This window comes from Leptonotus elevatus, chromosome 7 (assembly GCF_054856555.1).
Source record: "Leptonotus elevatus isolate MCC_2025b chromosome 7, RoL_Lele_1.0, whole genome shotgun sequence".
NCBI classification, from domain to species: Eukaryota; Metazoa; Chordata; class Actinopteri; order Syngnathiformes; family Syngnathidae; genus Leptonotus; species Leptonotus elevatus.
In genome coordinates this window covers 15,471,327-15,488,611 of record NC_141245.1, presented here as the reverse complement: position 1 = coordinate 15,488,611, position 17,285 = coordinate 15,471,327, and the positions used below count along the sequence as shown (strand labels likewise).

General features: G+C 39.3%; 1 protein-coding gene across 5 annotated transcripts in view; it reads left to right on the top strand.

Annotated features, from left to right (window-relative positions):
• actn4 (actinin, alpha 4) overlaps nucleotides 1–17,285 on the top strand; it is a 40,277-nt gene that overhangs the window by 16,449 nt on the left and 6,543 nt on the right. For 3 of the 5 annotated variants that reach the window (XM_086079924.1, XM_086079926.1, XM_086079922.1), the window contains exons 2-16: nucleotides 6,204–6,318; nucleotides 6,914–7,033; nucleotides 8,071–8,157; nucleotides 8,404–8,491; nucleotides 9,197–9,275; nucleotides 9,486–9,567; nucleotides 10,284–10,369; nucleotides 13,797–13,889; nucleotides 13,966–14,091; nucleotides 14,438–14,542; nucleotides 14,635–14,782; nucleotides 15,625–15,775; nucleotides 16,133–16,241; nucleotides 16,313–16,453; nucleotides 16,530–16,712. In XM_086079924.1, the coding sequence (XP_085936050.1) occupies nucleotides 6,204–6,318; nucleotides 6,914–7,033; nucleotides 8,071–8,157; nucleotides 8,404–8,491; nucleotides 9,197–9,275; nucleotides 9,486–9,567; nucleotides 10,284–10,369; nucleotides 13,797–13,889; nucleotides 13,966–14,091; nucleotides 14,438–14,542; nucleotides 14,635–14,782; nucleotides 15,625–15,775; nucleotides 16,133–16,241; nucleotides 16,313–16,453; nucleotides 16,530–16,712 (1,713 nt within the window). Of the gene's footprint in view, nucleotides 1–6,203; nucleotides 6,319–6,913; nucleotides 7,034–8,070; nucleotides 8,158–8,403; nucleotides 8,492–9,196; nucleotides 9,276–9,485; nucleotides 9,568–10,283; nucleotides 10,370–11,470; nucleotides 11,557–13,796; nucleotides 13,890–13,965; nucleotides 14,092–14,437; nucleotides 14,543–14,634; nucleotides 14,783–15,624; nucleotides 15,776–16,132; nucleotides 16,242–16,312; nucleotides 16,454–16,529; nucleotides 16,713–17,285 lie in introns of all 5 variants that reach the window. The other 2 variants (XM_086079925.1, XM_086079923.1) reach the window with 1 other exon arrangement.

Sequence of the window (17,285 nt, the reverse complement as noted above, 5' to 3'; positions counted from 1 at the left end):
CTCTTGAAATGCTAATAAGTTGAGATCTCAACCAAATGTCTTGTGATGAACCAGTGTTTTTTTTCCTGACTTGTCAGCGCAAGAAGGTGAATCTATCTTTGCTGTGTTTGCATGTGTGTTAGTGCACATATGCTAATGATAACCTGTCCACACTTGAGAGTATAATGAGACCAAGCAGAGTTCTGCTTTGGCTTCATCCCATTTGTTCTTGTGTGTGTATGTTTAAACATTTGTGTGTGTTTTAAGCATCTTCACTGTCAAGTGCTGACCTCCAAGCAACTTTTCAGACTGGTAGCCGCAGGCTGTGTCTTTCATTGTCAAACACACTTGGATTCACTTGTAGGCCTCACCCTCACGTCCTGGCGGCTGAGAGAGGTTTGAGGGGTGGAGTTGTGAGGTTGTGTGGATGGTGTCCAGTTCCAGCTGTCACTTGACAGTAGCCGAGACTGCGTATCCACTTACAGCAGCATTATGTGAACAGAGCTGCATGGAATGTCAAGTGAGGCCAGCCAGTTCTTGGGCCCTTGCCTTCGAGCGCCTGTATATTTGTTATGGCGGTGATGTTTTAAAAATAGAGAACCACCACCATATGTATTACTTCAATATAGGGTTGAAAGGCCTTCCTGAAATATTTCACATGTCCATTTCAATTAAGTAATTGCCACTCGTCAAATAAGTCATACACTTAAAAGCTCACGTTCCTTTAGGTAGTGCAGTATGGTTAGGTAACCGTATGATACAAAGCCAGTTTCACTTGGTAGCATGAAATGTAGTTAGCTTGTTTATCATAAGGTAGACCCACAAAATGTCAAGAAGCCATGCCCAAAAAGACACTGGAAGGCTAAATTCATGTCAATGCCTGTGGACGCAATACGACAGCAGGTTTAGATGACTTGTCATAAAACACAACACAAATTTCAGCTCATTAATTTTGTTGTTGAAAATTAAAAAAATAATCCAGTTTCAACTAGCAAAATGAATTTTGGTAGGTATGCCTATCATGAGGCTGCCATTTTGGTTTTAAGCAGTGGCCATTTTAGCCAATTCCAGGGGTCCTTAAAAAAAAAAATTAAGGTTTGTCTGATGGCCACCCAATTTCAACCACGGAAACTAGACAGAAGGATGTCACTGAATTGTGAAGGATATGAGTTTTGATCATTGCCTTTTGGCTGTTAATGGTGGCAGAGTTGAATGCCTTTCTATAAAGCACATACTTATTAGTAATATCCAGTAATTAGTGAAATCTGCTTATTAATTGTTTGAGAATTCAGCCCCCGAATGAAGCCAGATTTGCAACATGAAAATTGCAAGTGATGTCTATCACAAGTAGTCAAGTAGACCTGTGCAAAAAAGCCATCCCTGAAAGCACATGCTGCCATTTTGGTTGATGCAGCGACCATTTTTGGTTCATTTTGGTAGTTTCCAAGAGTCTTTTCAGGAAGAAGTTCAGATTTGGTTCAATACTAATTTGTGAAGAATTGTTCCATTGTTGTGTGTGGTTGAAGCGTGATAGCGAAGTTGGATGACAAAACTCTTAATAACCCAGCCCCACATGGTCAGCTCATGGACAAATGTGGAGCCTCTAAGGTGTGAGTTTTGCCTTTTGGCTGTTAATGGTGGCAGAGTTGGCAGTACTTACACTGTACGATGGATGCTATTTTCATGTCTGAAAACTACTACAATGCAACATCTGTGTCCTGTGATGTTGATGTTGGACAGCATTCATGTGTATCAGGTCAAAGTTCTTTAATTGGCCTTCTTGTCAAGAAAGCAGTGTTGGAGTGCTTGTCAGACCAGACCAGTCCATTACTGAACTTCATTCACAAAGTCAGCCCGGCTTTGTTGGCCGTATTTAATCCTCCAGGGTCCTCCCTGGTCCTGTCCAGTCTCAATTTTTACAAGCTTCATGGCACTTTGCTTCAAAGAGCCTTTTCATTATCAGACGTGTTGTGGTGTTGTGTTCCAACTTCTGTTTTTTATCCCCAGTTCCTCTATGTGGTATTTCAATAAAAACACAAACACAGTGTGTCTGTCTGTGTTTAACAAGCTGTTCATGGCTCGTGTATGTCATCTTGGCTTCTCTCAACCTGAGTCAGCCTCGTTTGTGGTGTCGACTCGGCACGTCACTGCCTGTCTAAAGATCCTCGTATGTGTGAGAATGCATGCTGCAGTGATGGTCTGTCAGGGTGTGACACGACTCAACACTAGACATCACGGTGATGTAATAACATGAGAGCCGTGTCATCGCCTCTGTTCTTTAAGGCTGGTGTGATGATAGTGGACTGGACGAACCTCTAAATGAGAAAACCGTCAGAGCAGATGTTCGCACTGCAGTGGCAGAATTTAGAACATGTGGTATGGATCGCTTTCTTTTTTTTTTTATACACAGAACGTTTGGGTAAACTCGATGCTCATGGAGCAGAGTTACGACAGTTTTGTGTTTCATGAAAACGTTTCCACTAAGCTACTACGCCTACACCCTATACTGAAAAAGTGAGGGTTGCCATGAATACTGGGGGATAGGTTCCCAAAAAGCATTCATAAATAGTTGAATTTGTAAATGCTAAACCATGACTATGGACGGGTCCACTGTACTCGATTTTGTGGCATTCAGATGAATTTTCAAAGAGTAGTTTGTCCAGGTCCGACCCCTGAAAATGGCCCAAATCATCCAACAATGACATCTTGAAACTAAAATGGCCGACGACCTTTTTGTTTTGCAGCATAGGTTCTTGTTAGATTCCCGGTTGTGTGCCGGATTTCGTGTAAACCTGATGCAATGGTGACCGGTTCTAATATTATCTAACACTCCAATGGTCTATCATCTTTCATGCTGTTTATGTTTTATCATCCTGTGGTAAATGATAAATAACCTACTTAAGCTTTTACCTTTAACCTCTGGCTCTGCTCGGAAAAAGGGAGGTGAAAGCTGTTTGCGGTCTGGAGCAGACGGCTTAAATTGCAGAAGTCTCCACCCTTCACCAGTGAAGCGTGTAGGACAGGGTGGTTAAATTAAATCTATATTGAAGAAGACATGTTAGACAACTTAAACACTTCCAGACCCAAACGGACGCCTTCTGGATAAAATGACACCTTCTAGATGAGCAAAACACTGCAGAGTGTAATTGCTAGTCATGGTCACTCCAAGTCTAGTCACCTATTTTGTGTATTTCGTGTTGATATCTCCAGAACTACTGTGATATAATTTTGAATGGATGTTATTTCTGTACTAGCCAATGCCATTTACATCATCTTGATGTGTGCATGCGGTCATGCTAATAATGCATTCATTACCACTCTGCAATAAGTGTTTATGGTTGCAAGCACAATGTGCCACTCCTCCTCAATAACACGTTGCCATAGCAACGGTATTCTTTCACACACTTTCTTTCTTCTTTCATCCTAACCATCAGAAAGAATATCAAATCCATGACTAGAATGTGAGCCTTCAAAACAAAACAAAAAATAATTTGAGTTGATGGGCCGTCTGGGCAGGTTTAACACCTCAATGAGTTAAGGCGCAAAATTAAAGCAAATTTAACACTGCACACAAGTGGTTCCATAACTTGTTACGCCCGAATATAAGCACACTTCCTCCCTGCTCGCACAACTAAAAGCAGATTAGTACATTCTGCCCTGTTGGCAGGTGCTATAATCAGATTGGACCAAATGCTAACGTGCCAGTGGTTGCCCATATAGCAACCTGAGTACGTAAATAAATGTGTAAAAAATAATAATAATTCATAGAAACATTTATACTTTACCTACTTTTGTCATTATTAAAAAAATAAAATGGATTTTATTTATTTTAAATTTGAATAAGTCTTTAATTTAGAATATATATATTTTTTTTAATAAATGTGCTTTATTAAAATTCACAAATTGTCAATGTAAAAATATATGAGAAACCAATCAACTATTGTTTAGGTTACTGTATAAAGGGTGACCAAAAAATCTCAGCGTTATTACACATGCCAATTTGAAATTTTGGTACAGCTGTTGGCAATGATCATAGAAGTTGACGCACATGATTTGCTTTCGCGGGCCACTTCAAATGATGCAGTGGGCCAGATCTGGGCCCCCGGGCCTGGAGTTTGACACGTGATCTAAATGGTGGTGCTCAAATTCTTATCTAAGCGGCAACTTCCTGTCATTGCAGCACCACTTCCTGCTGCATTGAAGCGTGCATGCGCTAGAAGGGGGGCATTGTTGTCCCGCTCCTACCCCCCAATTTGTCTGTTTGTTTATGTGAAATGTATCCCCCCACCACCACCACCAGCCACCCACTCTCTCGTTTATTGGGCGGGTTGAAGGGTGCCATTATCCGCCTGGCTCAATGCACGCTTTGTGCCATCCACTGTGGAGGGATGCTGGGAAAGGGGGCGGGACCACCAGGAGCCCACAATTATAATGTTTTGCAACACAGCGGCGAGGTGTGAGGGTAATCGGACGCATTATTGACTTTATTTTTTGAGATTCTCATTGATTCTTGATTGATGGGCTATATCAAAATGAGTCTTCTCAGGGTAGAGCAAAAGTAGAGAGAATTTTAAGGGTATAAAATTAAGGTTTCAAGACTGGGATTTCAAAGTAGATTTATATGGAAGATATAAGGATCAAAATAGGGTTTCAAGACAGTGTTTATGGGTTTTTTAAGTAGGGTTTCAAGCAAAATGAGGACTGAATAATTTTTTTAGGTTTTATGTAAGCCTATGGTAAAGTTTCAAGACTAAATTGGGGTTTTAAAGTAGGGTTTGATGGGAGATTTAGGACCTCAAAATGTGATTTCAAGCCAGGTTTAGGATTCCAAAATGTGTTGGGGTTTCATGGAAGAGTTATGGTTTCATAGTAAAGTTCAAAGCCAGGATTAGGGTTTCAAAATAAGGTTTCAATGTGACTGGTAGAGTTTGAGAAGTAATGTTTCAAGCCAGGTTTAGGGTTTCAAATTATGATATTTTAAAACAGGGGACAAGAGTGTAGGCAGTCCAGGTTTGGGGTTCTGATGGAGACCCTCCATTAATTCCTTCATGCTTTCTCACTTCCTTCCTTCCTTGATTTCTTACTTCTTAAATATGTTAATACAAAAAAGGTGTGTACCTTCTTAATGGTCCAAGTTAAAATATTGTATAGTGTATAATATATGGTGTACTGTATTTATATAATTATGAAAAAAAGAACCAAAGTAAATTTTTTCCTCTGGGAATGCCTGTAGACCAGAAGCAAAGAATGGCAAATTCAAAAGTGAGCCGTTGAGCTCCACGCACACGCACACACGCACATACACACACGTCTGTTTATGATTTGTCGTTGCTTTGTGTTGTGGAATTCATTACAAGTATCACAGATGTTTAGTCAGAGTTCCTGTCGGGATTAATGTGACATGAATGTCGGCTGGATTGCAGATATTTTTCACGAGTAACCTTGGCCTAGAAAATGATGGCAATAACATTAACTGACTATTGTCAATCTCAACTTGTTTTCAAGATAACAGTGTTTCAAAATTAGGGTTCAATTAAGGGTTTCAATAACGTGCTAAACAGAGCTGAATTGTGGTTGTTGCTGTGAGAAAGTACTGATAAAAGCATAAAGTAAACATAAATCTTCACACATTTTCACACACATTTTCAGGATGAAAATGTACCAAAAAAAAAGTTTATTTGAAGCCAAACAATGTGTTTGAGAGCCATCATTTTGTGGTTCCAACATCCACTTCCTGTCACAACAGAGTGGCTCCTGACCTCGCTTCCTGCGGTCCTTGTTGCCATTGGTGGCTAATATAACTATATTTAATTTAATTTAATTGGACTGTTTTGAACCAAAATGTCCGTCTTCCCTTCAAATTGAATTAATGGGTCCTTAAGAGATTTTCACTGCGTTATGTTATGTTATGTTATATTATATACATGTCCACCTAATTTCAAGTTGCCTAGTGCAATTGGTGTCAGAGGCAGTGTTTTTCCCCTAACTTTCCTGAGGTCGTCACACCCCAATTTTCATGGTGAATCCTACGAGTTATAATTGGTATGTTTCTTGAGTATGCCCCCCCCCCCAAAAGTTGGTTCATTTGGAATTTCTAAATTCTCATATTTAACGGGTCTAATGGGAGTGTTGTGAATGATGTTGTTGTTGTTAATATGTGCAACTGAAAGCTGCAAACTATTCATTCATTTATGTATTGTGTACGTTTTTGTGTCCTCATATAGACATTCACGGCGTGGTGCAACTCCCACCTGCGCAAGTCCGGCACACAGATTGAAAGCATCGAGCAGGACTTCAGGGATGGACTCAAACTCATGCTGCTTTTGGAGGTCATCTCAGGTAATGCCTGATTGACGTTATTCCCATGTGTCGACATACAAAGTTCAGCACTAAGGAAGGTGGAAATACAATCCTATTTTTCCTATATAATTACGTTTTGGAGTGCAGCAAATGTCACGGCGCTGTAGTGTGTGGGGTTCTACTACACATTTAGTTGCAATTCAAAATTGCAATAGCTGGTGAACGACATCACAGATGTTAAGGCCAATCAAAGATGTCATGTCATACGTATCATGTGAGCTTTCACAGGTAAGGTTGCAAAACTAGGGTTAGGAGTTCAAATTAGGGCTTCAAGATTGGATTAGGGTTTCAATTTAGGATTTAAAAACAGGGTTAGGGCTTCAAACTACGGTTTAAAGCCAGGGATGGGCTTTCAAAGATGTCATACAGTATGCATCTAATCAGTGGATGTGTATTTCTCTTTGACTCACACCTAGACAGATTTTTCTTGGCGGCATCTTACTGTCTATCAACTCTGTAAATAGTACAGAAACACATATTGCCCGCATACCATCAACACATACATGGAATCCAAACACTAGTAGCAAAATATTACCTACAATATGTTTTGTATATTTGTCTGGTGTGTGCTTAGGTGAGCGGTTACCCAAGCCAGAGCGAGGCAAGATGAGGGTTCACAAGATCAACAACGTCAACAAAGCCCTGGACTTCATCGCCAGCAAGGGAGTCAAACTGGTCTCCATTGGCGCAGAGGGTCCGTACACACACACATACAGTACATAAAAAAACTTACAATAGGTTATTTAAAACAGGGGATTCAAAAACGACCTTAGATGTTAAGCCACATGCTGCTTCATCAATGTATTACAGCCTGCTGTGCAGTGGCGTCGAGTCAATGCCAAATTGTGTTTGTCATCTTGTGCATTTAAACTATGTGATGAATTCCAGCCAGACCGCATGCCGAACTACCGTACATGCGTGCGTTTGACACTGCAAAAGATGACTTGAAGAAACAGAAATGTGTGTCACACATTTTTTACATATTCTACATGTCTGCTGATGTTGGTAGTTCAGAAATACTTGCTTCATGATTCTATTTTTGCTGGCCATGTAATACTCTTTTTATTTTTTTATTTTATTTTTTAAAACATGTATTTTACTGAACTTGTTTTTTTTAATACAATTTAAAATTAAATAAATGCAGTTATAATTATTAGATACATGGCACACTTTTTTATTATTCTTGTTTCTTTTTTAAATGAATATTCATGTTATACTATTTTATATTTTTGTATATGCACATAATTTGTAAACAATTAGATATAACAAACTATTTATTTTTAGCATTGTAATTATATATTTTTATAAATGTCTTTATTGCATTCTTATTACTATGTTTAAAAGAATATACTGTATAGATGGGACAAACCAAAAGCACGTATGATTATGAAGCTAGTATTATTTATTATACCATATTAAACACTATATAAAGATGAGTTAAACACTTTTTATTGCATTTGTTTACGAATAAATATTACAGTACTTTAATTTAAATTATTTGCATTAGCTACTCTACTCTCATTTATAATGTCTTAATTTTTATTTATTTAATACAATATATAAATACTTGCATCATTTATAAACATATACTGTTTGAAACACAAATATTCAGATACTATAAATGTGCTGCTGTCTTATTACTTTTGATGTCCATTATGTTCCACATAGACATTATCAACAAATAAATGACTGTGTGCGTGTTGCATGTGTGTGGGTTTTTTTTGCATTCAGAAATTGTGGACGGAAACGCCAAGATGACCCTGGGAATGATCTGGACCATCATCCTTCGCTTCGCCATCCAGGACATCTCTGTTGAAGGTTTGCTTGAAACACTTTCACTATGGAGTGGATGCTATTTATTATTCCCATGCGCCCCCCCCCCCCCCCCTAGGCGTGTGTGACAATCAGTGGTACTTTAACGTTTAATCACACATTTCTTCTTCTTCTCTTTGATGACTGGTTAAAATGTTTTCTGGTCTCAATGTAGAATGTCTAAACCATTTGTTCCCACGAAGAGAGACGTCTTCATTCTCTGCTTCTTCTTCTGTCTTGCCAATCTCACAGAGACGTCGGCTAAGGAGGGTCTTCTGTTGTGGTGCCAGAGGAAGACCGCTCCCTACAAGAATGTCAATGTGCAGAACTTCCACATTAGGTAACACACGCAGACACAAACATTACAAAATCAACTGAGCTGTTGTGCTGCAGAAATACAAGCACAGCTGGTATTGGAGTAGTAGTAGACAGAACATTCCTTTTCATATTCAAATATGTAACAAGAGCCCCCCCTGGTGGATTTTTTTTGCATTGTTGTACAGTGAACCGTGTCAATTGCGAGGATGTTTTGCAGATAGATTGCCATAGACATCTGCAAAGTCAATAAGTAGTTGTACCCTTGCCCCATGCTTTATAAACATTTGAACGTATTAAAATACAATTTGTAACGTATTTCTTAGTGCTTGTTCTCACGCTTGCTTTGATATCCAGAGCTCTGATTTTCCCCCCCTTCCTAATACATTTTTTAGATGTGAAATATTAATGAAAATCAGCTGATAATGTAATCAGTTTAGTTAGAAGATTGGATTTGTTCAAATCAAATTAGCATAAAAACCTGACTTGATTGAGAAAAAATCGATTTTTTTTATTCAGCAGTGCAAAATGGCTCTACTTCAGTTGAAAAATGCAAAAGTATTTTCATTTTTATTTTATTTCATGAATGAAAATGTTTAGTTTTTTTTTTTTTTAGTATAGTTGTTAGTTATTGTTATTTTTCTTAAACTGTAATAACAATAGTCTAATAATAGTCTGTTCCAACAAAGTAATGCACACTATGGTACTGATGTAATTTGTGTTCTGGCAGCTGGAAGGACGGCCTCGCCTTCAACGCTCTGATCCACAGACACAGACCGGAACTCATCGACTATGACAAGCTCAGAAAGGTGACCAAGGCTTATTGTGATACATTACTGCAAATACACATGTGTAATGATTATGAATGAGCAAAATGGAAATAACTGGAATATATACAAAGTAGACGTGTTCTATGGACTTAACTAGTAAATATTATTTTACTGAAGTGTATTAAGCAAGATTGCAAACCCTTTGTGCTACTCGAACGCAAGCTTTTTGCTTTGTGATTGATGACGCAGGATGACGCGGTGACCAATCTCAACAATGCCTTTGAGGTTGCCGAGAAGTACCTGGACATCCCCAAAATGTTGGATGCAGAAGGTAAACCTCATTTGTGTCTTTTTGTTGCTTGTGGTTGAAATTATTATGCAGATACATGTTTAATACTTATTCTTGACTGTTCCACTTAGCTTAATCTTTCAAAGTTTTAGGTTAGGAATGTTAGGGTTGCAAAGTAGGGATTCATGCCTTATTTAGGGATTTATGTCAGTGGCTCAAGACAGGTTGTGGTTTCAGATTCAGTTGTCAAGGTAGGGTTTCAAATTAGTGCTTCAAGCCTGGGGTTAAGGTTAAAATCAGGGTTGGAGTTTTATTTTAGGGTTATGCCCCGAAGTAGGATTTCAAGCAAGGATTAGGTCCCAATCAAGGGTTGGGTTTTCAAGCCCAGTTGAGCTTCCAAAACAGGGTTTCAAACAAGTGTCAGGATTTCAAATAAGTGTTTCAACTTGGGGCTTTAAATTTGGGTTTCTAGCCAGGTTCGGGTTCGAGGGGTTCAAGAGAGGATTAGGATTTCATGTTAGGGTTTTAAGTAAGGGTCAACATTTCAAAGTAGGGTTTAGTGTAACGATAATGAGCTTTTTTTTTACACCAGCAACAGCAGCCATCGCTGGCATGCTTTTATGTGTATATACTGTATTATTTATCATATGTATTTTGCTGTCTATGCATTATGTTGTCCATCACTTGTGTATGTGTGCATGCATGTCATACATGTGTGTCCATGTTTAATCACGTCTTCATAACCTCCCCCCCAATAGACATTGTGAACACTGCTCGTCCAGATGAGAAAGCCATAATGACTTATGTGTCCAGTTTCTACCATGCCTTCTCTGGAGCTCAGAAGGTACCCCATGTCAGGCCCCTTGTCACCTCTCCCTTTTACTAACAACCGCCCCCACCTCCATCCGGCATGGCCTCGCCCTCTTTCACAGCTCTTTCAGCTCCGTGCCCTGCTCAGCAAAAAGATGTTGGGACAGAAATGTGCAGCAATCTACATCATACAGTCAATTGAACTCAGCTGGTGAAAGTGCAATAACAAGATAAAAAGATTATTATTATTATTTTTTAAGATTCTTGGTGCGGAAGGGGGGTCTAGAAGAGTTAAAGTGTTAATCTTGACTTTCAAGTTTTTCTTGCATTTTACATGCTGCAACTCAGCCTGGTAATCCTCTTTAATCATATTGAGACCTAATAAAATCCCTGTAAAATGATACAATAGTGAATAAGATAAGAGGATTTTGTTTCATTTGTAGGGCAGTCAATTATGCCTTGCTTTTCTTTCTCGGAATCTTGTGGACACATTATGCACCCTTAATTGCATCCCTGCCTCGTTTGTCTCGTTTGTGTGTGGCGCCCGAGGGAGAATCTCGCACATTTGCCTTAACTTGTTGAAAAAAGTTCATTCAAATTCAAATTATTCATGTGGAATTGAAGGGACATGCTCGTTTGTCATTATAATTAAGAAACCATGTTTTAAAAAGTAACATTTATTTTATTTGATAAATCGTTATAATAATTAATTACAATTAAATGTACAATGAGCATTTTTACATAAACATAATGAAATGTATTAAAATATTACAAAATAAATTTTTTGTGATTATAATCAATTGGTAAAATATTATTTAATCATAACTTTAATTAATAAATGTTGATTGTATGTGTAATTAAAAAAAAGTTTTTCTTTTCTTTTTTTTAAACTAATATTTAAAAATAATTTGTAAGATGGCACTTTCCCCAGTATGTGTTTAATGAATAAATGCGTAGATTGTTGCATGTGTCCAAATGTGAGCTGAATTGCTCCATCGGCGTGTTGGCGTCACTTTCAGGTGGAGCCACAGACGTACCCCATCTCCTCTCCAAAGTCGCTTTTGGGTTGCTTGGGCTTCACTCTTTGTTCTTTTCTCCTTCTTTTATTTCATCCTTCGCTTCGGCTGTCGGGCAGACATCGTGGGCACGCTGAGGCCTGACGAGAAGGCCATTATGACCTATGTGTCCTGCTTCTATCACGCCTTCTCTGGCGCGCAGAAGGTACGCGCATCCAACACGCCCTAAAGCAGAGAGTTCCCATCACATGCAGTATACGGGGACGGTGAATCCTCTTGTATTTGCAGTTCGGTGTTTATGACTAAAAAATATATATATATATATATATATATATATCACTTTTTTGCTGCAAACCTTTTTCGTTTGGGGAATATTGGTGGTGTTAGGGTCAATTAATTTAAGTTTTTTTTTAATCTGTGTTTGACGTTTTCTGTTTTGTCAGCAGCCCTTGCACAGTTAAAAGGGAAACTGAAGTATGTTTCTGATTCTCTCAGGATGTAACTACGAATAGCTCCCTAACATTTGATATTTTGTGTAAATGGGAGTTTGATTACTTGATATCAATTGTGTTAAAGGACTTATATTTGTTTGCCCATGTGCGATATGTTAATTTGTGCTAGTATCTTCTTCTTTTTTTTTGACTAGTATGCTAACTTGTGCTGTTGATTAGCCTCAAGTGAAAGTGGTTTGTTGTGTTGAATAATTTAAATATTGAATATAGTCAGTTAACTTGGGTTCATGGTTTGTCGACATGTTAGATGCATGGAGTTGATGTGCAATGATCCTTCTAATTTTAAATGCTTTGCCTCCATCTTGTGGCATATACTATATATACAATTACAAATGCCTTTTGAGGTGGCATCCATTATTTTGGGATTTTTGCTATTCGCAGCAGGGCTTGCTTTTGGTTCCTATACCCAGATAGCAGCTTGGAGAAAATCAAGTTATGCACGTACATTTTCTCATTGATGTCAGCTGAACTGAAACATCGAGTTTCGATGTCTTGATGGGAACTCTCTGAACACGCTTCTATGCTTTTAAATGCTGACTCTTGTTTCTCGTTTAAAAAACAAAAACAAACTTGGTTGGTCCGCCCTCACCTTCCTAAAGTCACGTTGCAGAGTTGTGGTTTGTTTATCTTTGAAGAGCCAAAGATGTGAATCAATCATTGCAGCAAATATTTTTGTAGAATTGAAGCCTGAAAAAACTGGGCACGAGTCAGAGTTGGAGCGCTTTTGCTTCTTTACCCTCCCCTCCCCAAGTACCGGTATTTAGATATTATGTTATCGCGTCATTTATGCCGCCTAAAATTGACTGTACGGTACTCATATTGGTGCTTGATGTCCGCCATGAGCATTGCTAGCCATGACATCCGGCAACCGGAGGTAGTTACACTTGACCCTGACCTAATATGTTCCATGAGGGAACAGTGCAAAAAAATTGAATATATGTACCATTACACCCCTATTGTTTTGTATATACAATGTTATTTGGTCGTTTCTTACGAGTCAGAAATAAAGCAAACGTAACCATAGTTTCTCAGTTTAGGGTGTGACTTTGGGAAGTGTTGATTTCTTTGAGAAACGTGAGTTAACATCTTTCTGCTTTGCTTCATTTGTTCACAATTCCACATTTTGTTGTTTGAGTATAATTGTTTTCGTATAAAAAAATAAATAATCTAATTAGTTTTATTACTAGAACCTCAAAAATGCTTAAAAATCCATTTTATCTAGTTCAATTATTACATTTACTTGTCAAATGTTTTGTTTTTGTATTCCTGCAGTCCAGTAGTTAATGTCGTAGGACCCACTGGACTTCAGCACAACTTGAACCCGATGTACTCGATGTATGGACCCACTTGAGACGCATGGTGTTGTTGTTTTTTTTAAACACAGTGTGTGTGATTGAGGCACATGGAACTAACTAACCGCCAGCAGCTTCCTGCATGTTATAACCATCCAAGTGAGGCTGCTGGCTTTTTTTTTAACGGCAGTTTATTTTCACACATTTTTTCCCCCTTATACACGTGTGATTTTTTTCACCCTCCTTTTTTTATTTTTTTGCAAAGAACTTTAGCACCCAATCAGTGCTCGTGTGTGTTCACACTGATGACTTGAACCTGAAGAGTAGCTTATAACACACTTTTGAGCATGTTTCGTTTTTAATCGGGCCACGTAATTTTTAGAATAGGGGAAAAAAAGTGTACAATATATTAAATAGTTTTTTTGTAATAATTAAATGGTTTTCATTCTTGGTCATTTATTATAATTCAATTGAATAACTTATTAAACTCAAAAATACTTTTTAAAATTGTATTTACAATAACTCATTTAATCCATTATTTAATTAGATTAAAAAAAAAAAATGTTTGAATAAAGAAAGTTGTAGGTTGAAAAAAATCAACTGCAATAGCACCTCTCACCGGCATGCGTGTGCTCCACTAGGCTGAGACTGCAGCCAATCGCATCTGCAAAGTCCTGGCGGTCAACCAGGAGAACGAGCACTTGATGCAGGAGTACGAGAAACTGGCCAGTGATGTGAGTACAAACCAGACATAATTCTTCTGTCCTACATTTTTCCTGTTGTTGACCATTCCATCCTCCCCCTGCACAGCTCCTGGAGTGGATCCGTCGTACAATTCCCTGGCTGGAGAACAGAAATCCAGAAAAGACCATGTCTGAGATGCAGCAGAAGCTGGAAGACTTCCGGGACTACCGCCGTGTCCACAAGCCACCAAAGGTTAACGGCTAACTGCTTAAATTATACAGCTACGTCTTCTTTTCTCGACAACGAGGAACCACTGATTTGATTTTAGCCTTACCGCGGGATAATCGCTCAAACACACTGAGTACTATGTCTCCGAGACCAAGTTGAGTTTAAGCACATTTTGTTTGCGTTTCTTACCACTGCTGATGTTCTATAATGTCCACATAGCAGTTTAATGCTTTGATGCTTTGTATAGTTCTTTAATGTGCTTTAAATATGATGCCTGCTAGCCCAGTCCGCCTCTTTACTTTAGTGCTGCCACTTAACAGGTTCAGATTTGTTGTGTTCCCTCAAAGTAGCAGCAATGTCGGTCCCACAGGTCCAGGAGAAATGTCAGCTGGAGATCAACTTCAACACGCTGCAGACCAAATTGAGACTGGGTGGCAGACCTGCCTTTATGCCGTCAGAAGGACACATGGTGGCTGTAAGTACACACACCTCACACAAAACTTTAGTGTAGAGTACTGGCAGTTTTTGACGGGCTCATCTCTTTCCCGTCGTATATTCGCTCTTCAGGATATCAATAGGGCGTGGCACACTTTGGAGGGTGCAGAGAAGGGCTACGAGGAGTGGCTCCTCAACGAGATACGACGTCTGGAGAGATTGGACCACTTGGCTGAAAAGTTCCGCCAGAAGGCCTCTATCCATGAATCCTGGACCAATGGTAAGTCCAAAGACCCTCACTCTTTTTTTTTTTCTTCTTTTTTTTTCAGGAAAAGAAAAAAAAAAAAAAAAGACCCTCACTCTTATTACAAGGAGTGACCACAGCAGAACCACACCTGTTCAATCTTTGCCAAAGCAACATTTGGCGTTGTAGTTGCAGACTTTGAAGAACCCCTGAAAATGGCCACATGAACTCATAAATGGTCCTTTGAAAATGCCTACCAATGAGTAAAATGGTTGCTAGTTGGTGATGTTTTGAATGTGTGATCTATTGGATTTCATGGCATTTTATCTTAATTTTGATTTGCCACTGTGCCCAAACGCACTAATGAAAACTCTTAAATTTTTCACTCAAAAATGGCTTCTTAGAAAGCAACGTGGCAGACCTCCTTTGTTTCTTCAAGCATCGCTTCTTGAGACTTTGGTGGGTCCGCTTAATGATCGACATGCACCAAAATTCATGTTGCCGAGTCTGAATGGCTTCAGCGCCTGACTTTTCCAAGAATCAATGAGCTGAGTTATTCTGACAAGTTTCCTATTGTAAGGCAAGTCATCAAACTTGACCACCGTGCTCACCGTAAACATGATGCCCAAATGTCAAGGGTCTCTCTATTTACTATCCTTCATCCTTCTAGTACACATGGTTTCAATTTGATAGCCGTTCAACAAAATGTCTAGGATAAACTTTTTTGGGTGAGTTTTGCTCATAATAGACATATGCCAAGTTTCTTATTGATTATATGAAACGGTTTGTATTTGGTCACTGGACCTACCGCGGTACCATAAACAATGGAATGTGCTAGTCATCAACCTATTTTTACAGTAGTTGTGTGTGAAATACAGGCAAGGAGGCCATGCTGACTCAGAAAGACTACGAGACAGCCTCGCTGTCCGAGGTTAAGGCGCTGCTCCGCAAACACGAGGCCTTCGACAGCGACCTGGCCGCCCATCAGGACCGAGTGGAGCAGATCGCTGCCATCGCGCAGGAACTCAAGTATGTGAAGAACCAATTGGTCCAGAAGACCTTATTATGTACGAAAAAGGTTGACCATAAATACACAAATACATTATTTAAAAAAAAAAAACAACAACAACTACTCATTGCTTTGAAGGTGAGGGGAACAGGAAGGTCTCTCAGAGCCCAATGGCGTTTAATACAACACAGTAGAATGTTCGAGCATAGTTTTCACTAGCTGCAAGATATAAGCGTTCAAATTATACAAAATAAATGTTTTATTTTTAATTATGGCAACAAGTCTGAGATTGTATCATAAGGCCATGGTGCTCAAGCCTACTATCTAATCATATGCTTCTGTTTTTGTCACATTAAGCATCCCATGTTGTATTTCAGTGAGCTGGACTACTATGACGCCCCCAATGTCAACGCTCGCTGCCAGAAGATCTGCATGCAGTGGGACAGCCTTGGCGAACTCACACATAGGCGCAGGGACTCACTTCAGGTTTGAGGCTTACTCACCAGAATCTACTCGAAGACTCTGTTAGACTCACACGCGTACTCTGCTCGTTTTAGAAAACCGAGAAACTGCTAGAGTCGATCGATGAGCTTTACCTTGAGTACGCCAAACGGGCAGCACCCTTCAACAACTGGATGGAGGGGGCCATGGAGGACCTACAGGACATGTTTATCGTCCACAACATTGAAGAGATCCAGGTACACGTCAGGAACTTGACACAGAGGACAAAATGCACAGCGGATAATAAAATAAATGATTTGTGTGCTCCTGCAGAGTCTGATCTGTGCCCATGAGCAGTTCAAGTCCACCCTACCTGATGCCAACAAGGAACGCGTGGCCATCCTGGCCATCCACGGCGAGGTGCAGAAGATCGCCCAGCACAATGGCATCAAGCTGAGTGGAACCAACCAGTACACCACCATCACGCCACAGAGCATCGACAGCAAGTGGGATCAGGTAGAGTGTGCGCAGTACAGTACGTGATGTCATCCGGTAGATTAATGACGGCTGTGAATAATTGCCTTGTACAACGAAGTGAGGTTCCCCAGTCTGGTTAAATTCGGACTCCTCTGCTATTGTTAATCGCATTCCATGTCGAGATGAGAAATATGGTGAAGGGTTTTTCAATGCTGAAGGGTTTATTAACTTATTCACCCCTAGTTATTTTCACTGAAGCAACCCCCTTCGCTCCTGGCTGTCTTACTGAATTTTGACTAATTTGGCAAAACCCACAGAATATTGTGTTCTATTGCTATAAAAACATACCAAAATAAAGATTTGAATCTCTTCTTTTATCAGAAAAAAAGTATAGTTTTATCTGTTTCCGTTTTGCAGCAATTAGCATTAGAATATAGCTAAGTTTCATCAATATTTACATTCCTGGTGAAAACACTGACAAAAGAGCTTGTTGCAACATGGTCCTGTCTGATCTCTTATACTCTGCTGCCACCTGCTGGTCGTTTCTTTTAATAACTACTAGGGGTGTGAATAGCCTAGTACCTTGCGATTCGATTAATCACGATACGATTC